The sequence below is a fragment of the Gorilla gorilla genome, chromosome 6, assembly GCF_029281585.2.
Source record: "Gorilla gorilla gorilla isolate KB3781 chromosome 6, NHGRI_mGorGor1-v2.1_pri, whole genome shotgun sequence".
Classification (NCBI taxonomy): Eukaryota; Metazoa; Chordata; class Mammalia; order Primates; family Hominidae; genus Gorilla; species Gorilla gorilla.
The window spans coordinates 88,177,008-88,193,739 of NC_073230.2; the positions used below are offsets into that span (position 1 = coordinate 88,177,008).

At 55.1% G+C, this 16,732-nt stretch overlaps 2 protein-coding genes across 4 annotated transcripts; both read right to left on the reverse strand.

The window, feature by feature from the left end:
• Positions 1 to 3,225: 3,225 nt before the first annotated feature.
• On the reverse strand, positions 3,226 to 6,531 carry MOSPD3 (motile sperm domain containing 3). 3 transcript variants are annotated; one of them, XM_055393021.2, is made up of 6 exons: positions 6,370 to 6,531; positions 5,615 to 5,881; positions 5,342 to 5,417; positions 4,905 to 5,134; positions 3,579 to 3,743; positions 3,226 to 3,458 (listed from the first exon to the last, which is right to left on the reverse strand). In XM_055393021.2, exons 2-6 carry the CDS (start codon positions 5,817 to 5,819, stop codon positions 3,427 to 3,429), a joined length of 708 nt encoding a protein of 235 aa, XP_055248996.1. In that variant the 5' UTR covers positions 5,820 to 5,881; positions 6,370 to 6,531; the 3' UTR covers positions 3,226 to 3,426. The 3 variants fall into 3 exon arrangements, with proteins under 3 accessions (XP_055248996.1, XP_055248997.1, XP_063564681.1); XM_055393022.2 differs by lacking the exon at positions 6,370 to 6,531 and adding an exon at positions 6,137 to 6,237; XM_063708611.1 differs by lacking the exon at positions 6,370 to 6,531 and having other exon boundaries at positions 5,615 to 6,168.
• A 3,570-nt stretch (positions 6,532 to 10,101) lies between these two features.
• On the reverse strand, positions 10,102 to 16,117 carry PCOLCE (procollagen C-endopeptidase enhancer). The gene is made up of 9 exons (XM_004045911.4): positions 15,730 to 16,117; positions 14,743 to 14,851; positions 14,060 to 14,318; positions 13,061 to 13,185; positions 12,463 to 12,599; positions 11,649 to 11,863; positions 10,754 to 10,825; positions 10,470 to 10,640; positions 10,102 to 10,340 (listed from the first exon to the last, which is right to left on the reverse strand). Exons 1-9 carry the CDS (start codon positions 15,822 to 15,824, stop codon positions 10,174 to 10,176), a joined length of 1,350 nt encoding a protein of 449 aa, XP_004045959.1. The 5' UTR covers positions 15,825 to 16,117; the 3' UTR covers positions 10,102 to 10,173.
• Between the last annotated feature and the right edge of the window lie 615 nt (positions 16,118 to 16,732).

Genomic DNA, 16,732 nt, shown 5'->3' on the forward strand with positions numbered 1-16,732 from the left:
GAAAAAGAATGTCAACATAACAATCTCAGAGCATTAAACCCCAAGCACAGAACCCCTTTCTGAGCATGGGGCCCTGTAAGACTCCAACAGTGGTTACACACATTAGATGATTGGCCCTGCCTGGAACATCCTCCAGGATCCCCCCGCCCCCTTTTTTTTTAGACGGAGTCTCGCACTGTTGCCCCAGGTAGAGTGCAGTGGCGCGATCTCGGCTCATGGCAACCTCTGCCTCCCAGGTTCAAGCAATTCTCCTGCCTCAGCCTCCCTAGTAGCTAGGATTACAGGTGCCCACCACCACGCCCAGCTAATTTTTTGTTGTTGTTGTTGTATTTTTAGTAGAGGCAGAGTTTCACCATGTTGGCCAGGCTGGCCTCGAACTCCTGACCTCATGATCTGCCCTCCTTGGCCTCCCAAAGTGCTAGGATTACAGGTGTGAGTCACCATGCCTGGCCAGGATCCCCTTTGACCAGTCTTTGTCCAGTGAGGGTGGAGACACTGAAGTGTAAGCTACCGGAGGCAGGGAATTCTAAGTGCTGCTGGCACCGTGTGCCTTTAATCACAGCTTCAGGAGGCTGTGGTCTTGACAGCTCTTCAAGACACTGGGAAGTAAAAGCTTCTTGGTCTAAGGCTTGGGATGCCACAGGGCTCTGGATTTCAGGATGCAACTGTCCCCTCCTTAGCCCCCTAAGCTTGACTTGTTGAGTTCTCAGAACCCTGAATTAGGATCAGAAACCTCCTGAGCTATTTGCTTCCCTGACATACAGTCCAGACAAGTGTCCCAAAGCACCTTCTCAACCCTTCTTCACTTTGTCCATTGCTCCCTGTGGTAGACAGAATAATGATCTGGACAAAAATGTCCATATCGTAATCCCTGAAACCTGTGAATGAAGTCCCTAAAACTGACATTGCAGATGTGATCTTGAGATGGGTGAATTAAGGATCTTTTGGTTTGTTTGTTTCCTTACTTATCGGAAATTTTTAATTTTAATTCAGCCTCCAGAGTAGCTGGGACTGCAGACATGAGCCACCACACCCAGCTAAGTTTTTGTTTTGTAGAGATAGAGTCTCACTATGTGGCCCAGGCTGGAGTGCGGTGCTGCAATCATAGCTTATTGCAACCTCAAACTCCTGGGTTCAAGAGATCCTCCCACCTCAGCCTCCTGAGTAGCTGGGACTGCAAGTGTGAGCCACCATGCCTGGCTAATTTAAAAAAAAAAAAAATGCCAGGTGTGGTGGCTCATGCCTGTAATCCCAGCGCTTTGGGAGGCTGAGGTGGGCCTGAGGTCAGGAGTTTGAGATCAGCCTGGCCATCATGGTGAAGCCCTCTCTATAATTATACAAAAATAAGTCAGGGGTGGTGGCGCACATCTGTAGTCCTAGCTACAAAGGAGGCTGAGGCAGGAGAGTCACTTGAACCCAGGAGGTGGAGGTTCCAGTGAGCCTTGATTGTACCACTGCACTCCAGCCTGGGCGACAGAGCGAGACTCCATCTCAAAAAAAAAAAATTTTTTTTTAGAGACAGGATCTTGCTATATTGTCCAGGCTAGTGTTGAACTTCTGGCCTCAAGCTCTTCTCCTGCTCTGGCCTCTCAAAGCACTGGGATTACAGGCGTGAGCCCCTGCCCCCAGCCCCTCAGAAAGCCTTCTTGACCACACCAGTAACAAGGTCTTGTCACAAGTACTCACAAGACCATTAACCTATGTGGCACCTCAAATGCGTTTTGGGGACCTGGGCGCATCCAGACTGGTGTGAACAGATATCTTCCATACACATGTAATTTAGCAAAGGGGTTTCCTGGGCTATGGCAAGAGCTGTCCCCAGACTCCTGGACACAAACGGCACACCCATTCTCCATGCAGTATCAGGGCCACACCCCACTGGAGCCAGTTCTGGGTGTGAGAGGGAGAAGACTCCTAGGGTAGTGGAGCAGGTCCCAACGCCCCTAAAGTAAAGCTGGAACAACTGATCACCTTCCAGTGCTGTGACAGCCTGGGTCTGTCTTAATATCTTGCTGATCTTTGTTCCCAGTCAACCATCTGCCCAGAGTCACTGGCTCTCCCTCCTCCTTTTTATTTTTTTTGTAGAAATGGGGTCTAAGCTATGTTGTCCAGGCTGGTCTTGAACCCCTGGGCTCAGGCAATCCTCCCACCTTGGTCTCTCAAAGCACTGGGATTACAGATGTGAGCCACTGAGCCTGGCCATTCTCCCTCTTCCTCTGTTCCTCCTCACCCTGCACCTGAAGGAGGGCAGGTGAGCTAGAAGCTTGCTTTTGTAAATCTTATTCTTTTCCTGTACCCTAGTTTTTTTTTTTTTTTTTCCTGGTTAAGGTGAGGTTATGTCAAGCAATACTATTTCCCCCATATTGGTAGGGACTTTGGTGTTTCTGATCCATGGGAGTTGAAGCCTTGTTTCTTTTTTTTAGGTGGAGTCTTGCTCTGTTGCCCAGGCTGGAGTGCAATGGCACAATCTTAGCTCACTGCAGCCTCCACCTCTCAGGTTCAAATGATTCTGTTACCTCAGCCTCCTGAGTAGCTGGGATTACAGGCACCTACCACCATGTCCAGCTAATTTTTGTATTTTTAGAGACAAAATTTCACCATGTTGGGTGTATTTTTTGTATTTTTAGAGACAAGAGTTTACCATGTTGGCCAGGCTGGTCTCGAACTCCTGGCCTCAAGTGATCCACTCGCCTCGGCCCTGCAAAGTGCTGGGATTACAGGCGTGAGCCACTGTGCCCAGCCAAGGGAGTTGAAGTCTTAAAGGAAAGACCCAGGAAAACAGATAGAGGGTCCAAAAGGCAGAAAAGGATTCTAGGGGTTGTAAACACCCAGGTAACCCCGGTGAAAGGCTTTGTTGCCTCCAGATGGTGGGACAGGAGTTCCACCGCAGGCAGGATTAGGTGGTATTTTCATTCATTTCTTTTTAGGTTAAATACATTGGCTTAGGGACAGGATCCTATTCCAGGGCTGAAGGGGATCTTGAGAATCAACTTGCCCAATGCTCTCATTTTGTAGGTAGAATCTACAGCTCAGAGAAATTAAATAATTTGCTCATGGTCACATAGTTTTTCAACGCAAGCACCAGGAGTGACCTAACTCTTCTAAATCCTCGCTGGGCCTCATCACTGCCCCAAGTGCCTGGGTCCCCTGGGAACAGGGGTGGGGGAACTAGAGGATGTCTGTGTACCAAAAAAGAAGTGGGAAGACAGGGGCAAGTACCCTACATTTCTGATTATCATTTTTAAAATGTATTTTATTCAACTTGGAAAACGAGTACAAATCCCTGGGTGTTTTTTGTCAGGGAGGAATGGGGAGTAGGCAGGAAAGAGAAGAGGGTAGGAGGCAAGGTAAGGTATGAGCATCACAGTGGCTGCCTCAAGACCCTGCCCAGGGAGGGTGGGGTGGGCTGGGGGTTGAGCAGGGAGCTCAGGTCCGGAGGAACACCATGGTGAGGAGGCCTGGAGGGGGGACAAAGAAAGAACAGGGTCGCATGGGCAGCCCTGGGGCTCTGTTAGCTCTCCTCCCGTCCCTTCTCCCTTTTTCCTGGGGCCTGGGTCCCTGGCCACTACTGTCCTCACCCAAGACGTAGGCGGCCACCAACTTTTGTCCCAGGGAGACGTGCAGGACTTGAGGCAGCTGGCTGCTGAGTTCGTCCTGGAGTGGGAGCAGCAGGAAGGCCACAGACACAATCCCCGTCAGCAAGAAGAGGAGGAAGGAGCTGGTGGCCAGTTGCTGGCAGGGGTCTGAGAAACAAGACTCATCAGATGCTGCAGCCCCCACTCCTGCCCAGCCCAGGTCCTCCAGGGAGAAGCCTGAACAAGGAAGATGTATCTACTTTTTTTTTTTTAATTATCTTTTATTTTTTGTAGAGATGGAGTCTCACTGCGTTGTCCAGGCTGGTCTGGAACTCTTGGCCTCAGGTGATCCTCCTGCCTTAGCCTCCTAAGTAGCTGGGACTATGGGTTCATGCTACCATGCCTGGCTAATTTTTAAGTTGTTTGTAGAGGGTCTTGTTATGTTGTCCAAGCTGATCTTGAACTCCTGGCCTTAAGCAATTGCAATCCTCCCACCACTTCAGCCTCCCAAAGCACTGGGATTATAGGTGTGAGCCACCACACCCTGTATCTACTTTTTTTTTTTTTTGAGACGGAGTCTCGCTCTGTTGCACCCAGGCTGGAGTGCAGCCACACAATCCTGACTCACTGCAGCCTCTGCCTCCTAGGTTGAAGTGATTCTCCTGCCTTAGCCTCCCAACTAGCTGGGATTACAGGTGCGAGCCACCACTCCCAGCTAATTTTTGTGTGTTTTTAGTAGAGACGGGGTTCCATCATGTTGGTCAGGCTGGTCTTGAACTCCTGGCCTCAGGTTATCAGCTCATCTCAGCCTCCCAAAGCACTGGGATTATAGGCGTGAGCCACCGCACCCTGTATCTACTTTTTACTGCCCTCCAGGGGTACACTGCAAGTGTCCTCTCCTTCCTACAGCCTCTGTCCCCACCACCACAAGAACTCTCTCCTCCAGTCCCTCAGCATTCATTTTCTCTCTTCTGTGGACCTATCCGACAGGCAGGAACCTCTCTTGATCTCATACCCAGCACACAACTTGGTACAGGGTTAATTGCTCAATACAGGTTTCTTATTGAACTGAACTGAGCTACCACATGATAGGAAGTACTGCGGTTACAGTCAAGGAAGAACTTTTTCCTCTAAGTAGAAGTCAGAAACCAGGGAAGCTGTAAGTCTTTTCCCCCTCACCTGATATAAAATCTCAACTCGGAGGAATGTTTCCGCCAAAAGACAAAAGACTGAACCAGGAGACTTCTTCAAATCCAATTTATCTCATCTCTAGGGAAATGCTAGTTCCTCCCTCCCTACAGAACTCAAGATCCCAGTCTCCCAACTCACGCTCCTGGAAGTGTCTGGCCGTGGGTGGTGGTGTCCCAGCAGGAGGGCCTGGGTGAGGCGCTGGATCTGGCTGTCCCTGAAGCTCAAGGGGGTACGCTGGGGCTCTCAGAACGGAGGTAATGTCCTTGCGTCCCACCACTCGGCCCTCAGCTCCTTCCTCAGACAGCTCAATGCGGAAGCGGTCCTGGACATCATAGTGGCTGGGAATGGGTGCCACATGTCGAATCACACTGGTCCCAAGGTAGGAGAGAAGCCCATTGGGGTGAATGAGGTAGTAATCCAAGGAAATCTGGGCCTCCCCCTAGAATTCTCTCCCTTAGGGGCACAGGCAGAGGATAGGGCAAATAGGTTAAAGGGGGCAAGGTCCCAGACCTCAGACAACAGGTGGCAGCGACCCCTGGCTTCCACAAGCCTCCCCACCCTCCCAGCTCACTCACATGTCAATGCAAGACTGGGGCTTCACATATCCCTCTGCGTCAAACACCGTGTATTTGGCAGGTGCTGTGCACAGGACTGGGGGATAGAGACACACACAGACAAGCCCTGCCATGTGGGTCATTTAAGTCCCCTCTGCCTTCTGCCCCGGAGGCTGGACATGACTTTCCCAGTCCACCAAAGCTGGACGTCCAACCCTACCCATCTGACTCCTCCAGCCAACACAGCCCCCCAGTGTCCGGCCACCAGCCCCCCCGAGGCGCCGATCCCTTTACCTCGGAAGCGAAGCGCAGTTCCTGTGGGGTTATAGAGGGTCAGCAGCTGTCGGGGTCCGCTCCGCTGGTCCGCCCTGAATACTAGATCCGGGGGAAAGACCAGGACCGGGACAACGGGTCCCAAGGGAGGAGGGGCGCCCCGGGACCCCCGCCCAGGGGGCCCCGGACCCACCAGCTCCTGGTCCTGGGGCGCCCCACGGCGCATGCAGGCCCTGGGCGGTCGGACATCCGAGGGCAGAGCTCAGGGGACAGGGCCTGGAGTCAGAGCTGGGGGGCGTGAGGGGCGAAAGGGGACAAGATGAGCTCCCGGGGCAGGGCCTCGACTGATGCCGCCGCCGCCTTGGAACCCCGCTAGATGGGGCTCCCGCAGACCCAGGCCCAGGGCCCCCAAGACCTTCCCTCTTCCAGCTCTGCCCCAGGTTCCTTCGGACCCGCCGAGCCCCACCTCGACGGCCACGCCCACCCCGCTAAACCCGGCCCCTCGCAGCTCCCAACCCGGCCTTCCCCTCAGGCCCAGCTCACGATCTCCATAAGCCCCGCCCCGCCGCTGGCCTCGCCCCTTCCGGGCGTTCCCGGACGCCCGCCTCCTCTCTCCAGCCAGACTCCGTCCGCTGCAGCGGCCGCCTGCAGAGCGACCTGTGACGCCGCCTGCTTCCTGGGAGACGTGTGTTTGCGTCTCCGGCCCCTCCCTAAGCTCGGACGCGGGCCCCGTCGGGCTTCTGCCTCAAAACGGTCGCTCGCGCTAGGATGCCCACCTTGTGGTTAAAGCACCTGCCAGTCAGCTTGTGGTCAGATTAATGGTGCCATGTTCCCGAGAGTCCTTTTCTATACTTCCGCCGTACGGCCTCTGTCATTGGCTAGGACGTCTTTGTTTCTGCCGTAACTATACGCCGATTGGTGTGCTGAAAGACCAAACAACGCCCTCCTTCTGTCGTCTGCGATTGGCTGGATTCCGGTGACGTAACAGTTGTACTGGCTCTAACTCGAGCCCTGAAGTAACTCAGAGAACCGGGGGCGGGGTTTCGAACTGGGCTTTGTTCTTTCCTCCCTATTCTTGAGATGGTCCAAGTCAATCTCCCACCGGGAAGCCCTTTTCCTCCTCTTCAATTCCAGGCTCTAGAAGCCTCTGCAGGAACCAAGCCTGTTTTCTTTGCTTTTTTTTTTTTTTTTTGAGACGACGTCTCGCTCTGTCGCCCAGGCTGGAGTGCAATGGCACAATCTCGGCTCACTGCAACCACCGCCTCCAGGGTTCAAGCGATTCTCCTGTCTCAGCCTCCCGAGTAGCTGGGATTATAGGCGTGCGCCACCACGCCCGGGTAATTCTTTGTATTTTTGGTAGAGACGGGGTTTCACCATGTTGGTCAGGCTGGTCTCGAACTCCTGACCTCAGGCGATCCACTTGCCTCAGCCTCCCAAAGTCCTGTAATTACAGGCGTGAGCCACCGTGCCCGCCCTCTTTTTTGCTTTTTTAGAGACAGAGTCTCACTCTGTCGCCCAGGCTGGAGTGCAGTGGCGCTGTCATTGCTCACTGCAGCCTCCAACTCCTGGGTTCAAGCGATTCTCCTGCCTCAGCCTCCCGAGTAGCTGGGATTACAGGCGTGCATCACCATGCCTGGCTTTTTGTAATTTTTTGTAGAGACGATCTCGCTATGTTGTGCAGGCTGTTCTCGAACTCCTGGGCCCAAGCGATCCTCCCACTTAAGCCTCCCAAAGTGCATGAGAGCCACTGTCCCTTCCCCAGGCTCAAAGTCTGTTTTCTATGGGTTGGAGGTTCCTCCCATCTGGGACTCCAGACTAAGTCTCGCCTCCTGTTTCTCACCTTCCTGTGAGGGACGTGGGAAATCACTCACATTTGCACAGGGAATTAAGATTTGCTGATTTCAAACCCATGTTGTTTGAGTAATTATATATTTTAAAAAAGGATTTGCTAAACCCTGCCACTTTAATTGCATCGAATCTTCAACTCCTTTTACAGCCTGGATAAGGTGAAGAATCTGGGTCTCTGAGGGCACCCAGTTAGCAATGGAGCAAAGACAAAGTTGACCTTATCTGAAAGTCTCCTCTGAACATCTTGTGTAGAATCCCCGTGTTCTCTTTTACATTTTCTTTTTCTTTTTTTCTTTTTTTCTTTTTTTTTTTTTTTGAGACAGTCTTGTGCTGTCACCCAGGCTGGAGGGCAGTGGTACAATCATAGCTCACTGCAGTCTCCACCTGCTTGGTTGCGCTCAACCAATCCTCCCACCTCAGCCTTCTGAGTAGCTGGGACTACAGGCGCGCGACTTCACACCCGGCTAATTGTATTTGTTTTTTTTTTGTTTTGTTTGGTTTGGTTTATTTTTTGAGATGGAGTCTCGCTCTTTCACCCAGGCCGGACTGCAGTGGCGCGATCTCGGCTCACTGCAAGCTCCACCTCCCGGGTTCACGCCATTCTCCTGCCTCAGCCTCCCGAGTAGCTGGGACTACAGGCGCCCGCCACCACACCCGGCTAATTTTTTGTATTTTTAGTAGAGATGGTGTTTCATCATGTTAGCCAGGATGGTCTGGATCTCCTGACCTTGTGATCCGCCCGCCTCGGTCTCCCAAAGTGCTGGGATTACAGGCGTGAGCCACCGCTCCCTGCCCTGTATTTGTTTTTTTAATAGCACTTATAGTGATACATGACCTCCTATTTTATTGTTTCTCTCTCCTCCAGTAGAATGTTTTTTCCTTTTCACAAGAGCAGGGACTTTGTTTAGTTTTCTGTTGTATCTTTAGGACTTATGACAGTGCCTACCATTTGGAATGAACAAATGAATGAGTGACTAGGATGAACTTTGAGCAGAGATCTGACTGGATTTAGGAAGTGAACCATGAGATATGTCTATGGGAGAGAATTCTGGATAGAGGAAATAGCAAAGGCCTAAAACAGAAGTGTACTAGAAATGGGCAACAAGGCCGGGTGCGGTGGATCACCCCTGTAATTCCAGCACTTTGGGAGGCCGAGGCGGGCAGATCACAAGGTCAGGAATTCGAGACCAGCCTGACCAACATGGTGAAACCCCGTCTCTACTAAAAATACAAAATTAGCTGGGCGTGGTGGCACATGCCTGTAGTCCCACCTACTCGGGAGGCTGAGGCAGGAGAATCGCTTGAATCTGGGAGGCGGAGGTTGCAGGGAGCCGAGATAGCGCCACTGCACTGCAGTCCAGCCAGATCATGCCACTGTGCTCCAGCCTGGGTGACAGAGCGAGACTCCATCTCAAAAAAAAAAAAAAAAAAAAGAAATGGGCAACAAACTGAAGTTGCCAATGTGACTGGAACAGATGATACATAGGAGATAATAGACATGAAGCTACGAGGCAGGAGAGAGAATGCAGATGATATAGGGCCTTGAACCCTTGGTAAGACTTAGGAAACTACAGAAAAGTTTTGAGTAAAGGAGGGACAAGATGTGACATAATCGGCCAGGCATGGTGGCTCACGCCTGCAATCCCAGCACTTTGGGAGGCCAAGGGGGTGTGCATCACCTGAGATTGGGAGTTTGAGAGCAGCATGACCAACATGGAGAAACCCCATCTCTACTAAAAATACAAAATTAGCTGGGTGTGGTGGTGCGTGCCTGTAATTCCAGCTACTCGGGAGGCTGAGGCAGGAGAATCATTTGAACCCAGGAGGCGGAGTTTGCAGTGAGCCGAGATTGCGCCATTGCACTCCAGCCTGGGCAACAAGAGTGAAACTCCGTCTCAAAAAAAAAAAAAAAAAAAAAAAAAGATGTGACATATTTTCTTTTCTTTTTTATTTTATGTTATTTTTTTCAGATGGAGTCTCACTCTGTTGCCCAGGCTGGAGTGCAGTGGCACGATCTCAGCTCACTGCAGTCTCCACCTCTTGAGTTCAAGCAATTCTTTTGCCTCAGCCTCCTGAGTAACAGGTGCCCGCCACCACGCCCAGCTAATTTTTTTGTATTTTTAGTAGAGACGGGGTTTCACCATGTTGGCCAGGCTGGTCTCAAACTTCTGACCTCAAGTGATCCTCCCACCTCAGCCTCTCAAAGTGCTGGGATTACAGGCATCAGCCACTGCACCTGGCCTGTGACTTACATTCTTTTTTTTTTTTTTGAGACAGGGTCTCACTGTGTTCCCCAAGGTGGAGTACAGTGGCATAGTCACAGCTCACTGCAGTCTTACCTCCCCGGGATCAAGCGATCCTCACACCTCAACCTGAGTAGCTGGGACTACAGGTGTGCACCACCACGCCTGGCTAATTTTTGTATTTTTTTTTGTGGAGAGGGGGTTTTGCCATGTTGCCCAGGCTGGTCTTAAACTCTTGGCCTCAGCAATCCTCCTGACTCAGCCTCCCATAGTGCTGGGATTACAGCTGTGAGTGGCCACACCTGGCCACATTCTTAAACGATTATTCTGTATAGTAAATATATGTTGAATTAATTAATTAATGAAAAGAAATCCTCAAGATGGACCCCAATACCATAAGCATGGAGATCTGACCCATTCCTCGTTAAGAAACATTTATTTGGATAAGAAAGAAGGCCTGAGGGCTAGGGGCCGGGGCTGGCCTGCGTCTCAGTCCTGGGACGCAGCAGCCCGCACAGGTTGAGAGGGGCACTTCCTCTTGCTTAGGTTGGTGAGGATCTGGTCCTGGTTGGGGCGGTGGAGAACCACAAAGCTCTCTGGAGGAAGGACGGGGCCTCTGTTCTCTTCTACCTGGCCCATCAGCAGATAACTGACTCCTGGAAGAAGGAAGGAGGGGTTGAGATCTCTTATTCTTGAGACCTGTCAGCAGGTCTCAAGATTCCACACCTTGATCATTTCTGTGTGGCTTAGCTCGCCCCATCCCCATTTCCCCACATCTCTGTTACCTTTCTTCATGGGGGGGCACTGCTTGCAAGGCACGTAAAACTTCAGGGAGGCACCAGTGGGTGGAGAAGGCAGGTCCAGTCCTCCAGTTTTATAAGCACCAATAAGACTGACAGTCACGGCAAGGCCCTCCCCTGGCTCCCGAACCATGGACTTCACTGTCGCAGTCACCACTGTGGGAGAATGGGAGTGAGAGATGAGGAGATGGGAGGTTCCAGATGGCAGGACTGGAAACAGAAGCAGGAGGTGGTTCGAGGAGCTGGAATGGGGTTAGGGGTATTCTTACCAAGGCTGCTGGCACAGAAGTTGCTCTGCAAGGTGCCTGTCCGGCGGCACTGCTTTGGGCAGGTGGGTGCATCTAGGAGGGAGGAGGGTGGAGGGTGACCTGCTCAGCAGGTGGGAGGGAGCACTGTCCCCATAACAGCCTCATTGACTTGAACTGTTCAGAGCTCTGTCGGGCTTCTGGTCCTAGCACCCAGTAGGGGTCATCGGCAGGAAGGAGGCACCAGTGAGTACCAGATGAATCAATGAGTGAATGTAGCCAAGGAAGAACTTTTTTGTTTGTTTAAGATGGAGCTTTGCTCTGTTGCCCAGGCTGGAGTGTAGCGGCACAGTCATGGCTCACTGAAGCCTCGACCTTCCCAGCTCAAGCAATCCTCCCACCTCAGCCTCCGGAGTAGCTATGACCACACGCCTGGCTAAGTTTTTTTTTTTTTTTCTTAGACAGAATCTCGCTCTGTAACCCAAGTTGGAGTGCAGTGGCACAATCTCGGCTCACTACAATCTCCACCTCTCAGGTTCAAGCGACTCTCCTGCCTCAGCCTCCCGAGTAGCTGGGATTACAGGTGTGTACCACCACACACCGGCTAATTTTTGTATTTTTAGTAGAGATGTGGTGTTGCCATGTTAGCCGGGGTGGTCTTGAACTCCTGACCTCAGGTGATCTGCCTGCCTTGGCCTCCCAGAGTGCTGGGATTACAGGCGTGAGCCACCAGCCCAGCCTAATTTTTTATTTTTGAAAAGACAGGGTCTTGCTATGGTAAACTCCTAGGCTTAAGCGATCCTGCTGTCTGGACCTCCCAAAATGCTGGGATTACAGGTGTGAGCCACAGCCCAGGTCAGAACTTTTTGAAATGGCTCCCTTCAGTCTGTTTCCCCTTCCTCCCCTATCCCAGACTCACCAGGGGCTGAAGGAGTTTCTTCTGTTTTCTCCGGAGGTTGGGACTTGGGGGGCAGCTTGACTTTGGGCTCAGTTCCCGGTTTGGGGCTGGGCCCTTGCCCTTCTTTGGCAGTGCCCCGCGGCAGGGTCTTGTAGGAGGCTGAGAAGCCGTCAGCGGTGACACTGAGATCTGAGACGAACTGGACGAGGAGTTCATTCCCTTCGGAGGAGATGGAGCTGCGGGTGGCCACCGAGCATTGGGGGAAGTGTCAGGGCGGGCGTGCACCACACTCTTCTCAGCCCCATGACCTTTTTTGTTTGTTTGAGACAGGGTCTCACTTTGTCTCCCAGGCTTGAGTGCAGTGGCTCCATCTCGGCTCACTGCAGCCTTGACCTTCTGGGTTCAAGTAATCCTCCTGCCTCAGCCCCGCAAGTTGCTGGGACTACAGGCACGCCACCATGCCCAGCTAATTATTTTGTATTTTTGGTACAGACAAGGTTGCACCATGTTGCCCAGGCTGGTCTCGAATTCCTAAGCTCAGGTGATCCTCCCGCTTCAGCCTCCCAAAGTGCTATGATTACAGGCATGAGCCACTACCCCTGGCCAGGTGGCCTTTTAACTTCGTCCCAACTTCGCAGAGCCCCAGTCGCCTATCCGCGGACCCCAGACCCGGGGCCAAATCTCCTCTTTGTCTGGCCTCGAACCTGCTCCCCTCGCCGGTTTGGAGCCCTGGGGATCAGATCCCGTCCCTTTAGCTGAACCCCGCCCCTCCAAACAGCCGCGTGCGTGCGGTCCGCCGACTCTCACCCGGACTCGCCCAGGTCCCGCCCCTCACCCCGGGACTGCGTCGCCGCAGAACTTCCCCAGCCTCCGGGAGTCGTCGCTCACGGCTCCGTTGAACACGCTGACCGAGTCATAGCGGCAGTAGGTGTCCGGCTCCAGGTCAAACTTCTCGAAGGTCAGCGCGATGACCTGGCGGCGGGCGGAGGCGGGGGCTGCGCGGCGGGACACCCCTGGGCGCCTGCACCTCATCTCCTACTGGGTGCCTGCAGCAGCTCCCACTCCCACCTCCCGCGTCCTCTGGGCCCCCCTCCTGAAGGCGTTCACACCACAGCACGGAGGACCACACACACCCATGGGACCCTGCAGGGGCGTCGGTCGTCGTCGTTGGCAAGGTCAAGTCCTGGCGCACTCACAAGTGACAGGCCCGCGTGTTATACCAGGACCCTGTACCTCGCTCTCCTGAGACTTGTCTCAGTTGTTAATTTTTACATTTTTGTTTGCGTGCATGCAGGGGTTGGGGCTGTTTTGGGTGCCCACCAGCGCAAGCGCAGTGCTCGGGACACAGCAGATCTTCAATAAATCTCTGCTGGCTGCAAGCTGGAGGGCGCCGCCTGGGTCCCCTAGGGCAGCCCGGGGAGGAGGGTCGGTACCTGGTCCGGGGGCGCGATGATGTGCCAGGAACAGCTGATGCCCGGGGGGTAATCGGACTCGGGCCAGTTGGGCGTGGTCAGGGTTCCCTGGGCCTTCTCCAGCCGCCCCCCGCAAAATTGGTGCTCTGGGGAGGGGAGAGAGGAGCGGGGGTGGGGGGCGGTGGAGACCCTCGGTCAGCTCCAGGAGAACTCTAGGCTGGGAGCCCCGGCAGGCAGCTCGGATGTCTGGGGCTCAGGATGAGGGGAAGAGAAGAAGGGGAGGTAAGATGGGGGCAGGTTAACAGAGAGCGGCCGGGAGGAGCGCGGCTCGGGGAAGTCTGGGGCCGCAGGGCGCACTGGCGGGCGGTGGAAGCGGGAGGAGGAACTGGCTGGACGCCCCCTTCTGGCCCCTCCCCGACCCGCGGCCGCACCGCGCCTCTTCCCCTAGGAGATCCCATCTCCCCGGCCCTGCAGCAGAGTCCCCTTTCAGGCTGGAGAGGGTGTCCTCGACTTGGGGCACAGCCCCCGAGGCCCCCTTTAGGGAGGTCCCCGCCTGAAACATTGCAAGGGAGAGTTCTGCCGCCAGGAGGGGGTGATGGGACCGCAATCGGGAGCCCAGGGCTGGTTGTAGGGGGCCCCCCGGGTCGGAGGAACCTAGTCCTCCCAGCCCTGGGGTGCCCCCTCGCGCCCGACGGAGGGAGCCCGATTGCGGACGGGGGCCGGCAGTTACTCACCGTCCCAGTAACCCCAGGCCGCCCATTCCACCCGCGGGTCGGTGACCCATTTCCGCCTCGCGCCTGGGGGGGGCCCTGGAAGAGGGATGGGTGGGTGCGGGAGGAGGGGAGAGAAGACGGGGAGGAGGGACTGAAGGGGCGGTTAGTGAGGAAAATGGGTCAGGGAGGTAGGGGGCCCTAGGCACTGGGGCGCGGGGTGGGCGGGGCGGAGGTTAGGGCTGGGGGCGGGGCTGCGCCCGGGGCGGGGCCTGGAGGGGGGGGAAGGCGGAGGTGAGGGAGTTCTCACCAGTGCCCGAGGTGGCCCGCCCGCTGTACCAGAGCAGGAAGCCTCGTCCTCCTGTGCCCTCATCCGTCGTCATCCTCAGGGTCACCTGGTTGCCGGGGGCGACTAGGGGCGCAGGCCGGAAGGTCCCACAAAAGCGTCCGAGCCGCTGGCCGGAAGTCCCAGACCCAGCGAAGACCTCCAGAGCATCGTAGCGGCAGGCGGGGTGCAGCTCCAGGTCGAAGACTCGGAATGAGAGGGACACAGTCTGGCCCTCGGGGACCTGATAGCGGGGACAGAGGCGGGGACCCACAGAGTCAGGCCCCACACAACCCAGCCAGAGGGCAGCTCCCCTGCCCCAAGCGTTTCTTGCAAAAACGGACTGAATGGGAAGGGGCCTCCATGTGAGTGCAGAGCAGAGGGCCTGGTCTCCGCAGCTCTGCTGGTAGCCTGTGCAGGGGACAAGAGCTGAGGCTTTGGAAGAGGAGGGAGGGCCGGGGACTGGAGAATGAAGATTTGAGGGAAGGGTTAAGAGGATGCGTGTTACGGTGGGAATGATGCCTTCAGTGACAGAGGGAAGACACTTGGAGCTGCCCCAGGTTGAGAAGGTGGTGCGGGGGGACGCGGGGGGGGGGGGGTCCCTTCGCAGTCAGGCCTTTTTGCCTCTGAGACTTTAACAAGGGGTAGTGCCCAGAGGGGTTTCTCACCGTTATGATCCAGATGCACTCCTTATTAGGGGGGTAGAGGTTGGGGAACCCCTCACTTGCCACGTAACCTGATTCCCCCTTCACATCCCCTCCGCACAGGAACACGGGTCTGGAGAACAGAAAAGGGGTCAGGAAAGAGCAGGGACGGGTGGGACAGGGGAGCACTGGCAAGATGGGGATGAGGTGATGAGGATGAAACTCCAAGGAGGGAAGCTGGGGGATGAAATGGAAAGGCCTTGAGAGACCTCGGGCAGCTTCCACCAGCCAGGACAGGGCTGGGGTGTCCCAGACTCCCACAAAGATAGGGGAAAAGTGGGCCTGGCAACTCGACCATCCCTCCAACCCCAAGAGTCCCCACCCCCACCCCAACAGGAATTCCCGGAATCCTCCTCGGCCCCCCTTCCAGACTCCCGCCTCACTCTGCCTGGCAGTCCAGGGACAGGAGCCGCCTAACTACTTCCAGATGTGGACACAGCCACGAGGCGGTGGGGGGGAGGGGGTGGAGAGATGGAGGGAGCTGCAGTGGCGATGGCCCTCTGATTGAACCTGGAGGCCAGGCTCCGCGGGCTCCACACCTTAGCCCTGCCCCTGTTCCAAACTACTTCAGATTCTGACTCCCAAGTCTCCACTCACTGCCCCCTCCTCCCGCTACAATCCCTCTCGAATTCCTTCCTGGAATCCAGCTACCAGGCAAGTTCAGGAGCTTGGCTCTCTCTTGGGTTCTATGGGGGGCCAAGGATCTGGGTGGGTGGGGAGACTTAAGAGACCAGAGGACGAAGGTGGGGGAATGGGAGCAGTGGTGGCCTGCAGGAGACCAAGGTCTTGCAGCAGATGGGGAGAATTTGGGGGCCAGAGAAGGGTGAGGCGGTGGGGAATCTGGGGAGTGGTGTGTCAGCAAGGGAACCCAAAATATCTCCAGGCATAACCCCCAAGGAATCGGGGATCTGAAGTTCACTGGAGCTGTCTGGAAGATGCCAAGAGACCTACCTGGTGTAGTTGGGGGTCTGGCCCTGGGCAAAAGGCAGCAGGGCGCAGGCAGTGAGGAGGGGCCCCAGGAGGGAGGCTGTGGCTGCAGGCAGCATGGCCCCGGGGGAAAGGCGCTGGGGTCCTCAAGACAGAGGCAGCAGCTGAGTTTTGCAGAGCAGCAGCAACGGTGGCGGCAGCAGCAGGATAATCAACGCCAGATGGGGCAGCCTTGGGTGTGTGGGCGTGGGGACTGGCCAGTGGGGCGGGCAGTGGGGAAGGCGGGACAGTGGCGTGTCCTGGGACCTCTCTAGGTCTAGGACACATAAATGTTGACCTTAGGAGGGGGAGGAGCAGTGAGGGGCAGAGGCCGTCTCCCAGGCCTCAAGTAACGTCATCGGGAACCCCACTCTGTCCAGTGAGGGAGTATCTCCGGGAACTTCTGAGGACTCCCTAGCCCCCATCCTCCCCCCGCCCCTGCTTCCTCAGCTCAGGAGCCCTCATTGCTCACCCCCTGCCTGACCACCCCTGCCAGCTCATTTTCCACTTCAATTTCTTTTTTTTTTTTTTTTTTTTTTGAGACAAGAGTCTCATTCTGTGACCCAGGCTGGAGTGCAGTGGCGCGATCTCTGCTCACTGCAACCTCCGCCTCCCGGGTTCAAGCAATTCTTGTGCCTTAGCCTCCCGAGTAGCTGGGACTGCAGGCGCATGCCTCCACACCTGGCTAATTTTTGTATTTTTAGTAGAGGCAGGGTTTCAGCATGCTGTCCAGGCTGGTCTCAAATTCCTAGCCTCAGGTGATCCGCCCGCCTCGGACTCCCAAAGTGCTGGGATTATAGGCGTAGCCACCACACCTGGCCTCCACTTCACATCTCCATTGCCTTCTCTCCAGACCTGGGCCAGACTAGGCCAAGGAGAAGGAATTCTCACCCATGACCTCTTCCAACTACTTGAAGGTACAGGAAGCAAGGCAGGAGGCATGGGGTGTGGATGAAGGGAGTGTCCTTGTTACTCAGGAAGAGGTGGA

Excerpts from the sequence above, each read along its gene's own strand:
- MOSPD3 (XM_055393021.2), bottom strand. The coding sequence starts at position 5,819 with ATGCGCCGTGGGGCGCCCCAGGACCAGGAGCTGGTGGGTCCGGGGCCC. Across the intron at positions 5,418-5,614 it reads AACTGCGCTTCGCTTCCGAG|TCCTGTGCACAGCACCTGCC; the intron begins GTAAAGGGATCG and ends TCTATCCCCCAG. Across the intron at positions 3,744-4,904 it reads GGCCAGACACTTCCAGGAGC|ACCCCTGCCAGCAACTGGCC; the intron begins GTGAGTTGGGAG and ends CTTGTTTCTCAG.
- PCOLCE (XM_004045911.4), bottom strand. The coding sequence starts at position 15,824 with ATGCTGCCTGCAGCCACAGCCTCCCTCCTGGGGCCCCTCCTCACTGCC. Across the intron at positions 14,852-15,729 it reads CAGACCCCCAACTACACCAG|ACCCGTGTTCCTGTGCGGAG; the intron begins GTAGGTCTCTTG and ends TCTGTTCTCCAG. Across the intron at positions 13,186-14,059 it reads GCGGGCCACCTCGGGCACTG|AGCACCAATTTTGCGGGGGG; the intron begins GTGAGAACTCCC and ends TCCCCTCCCCAG.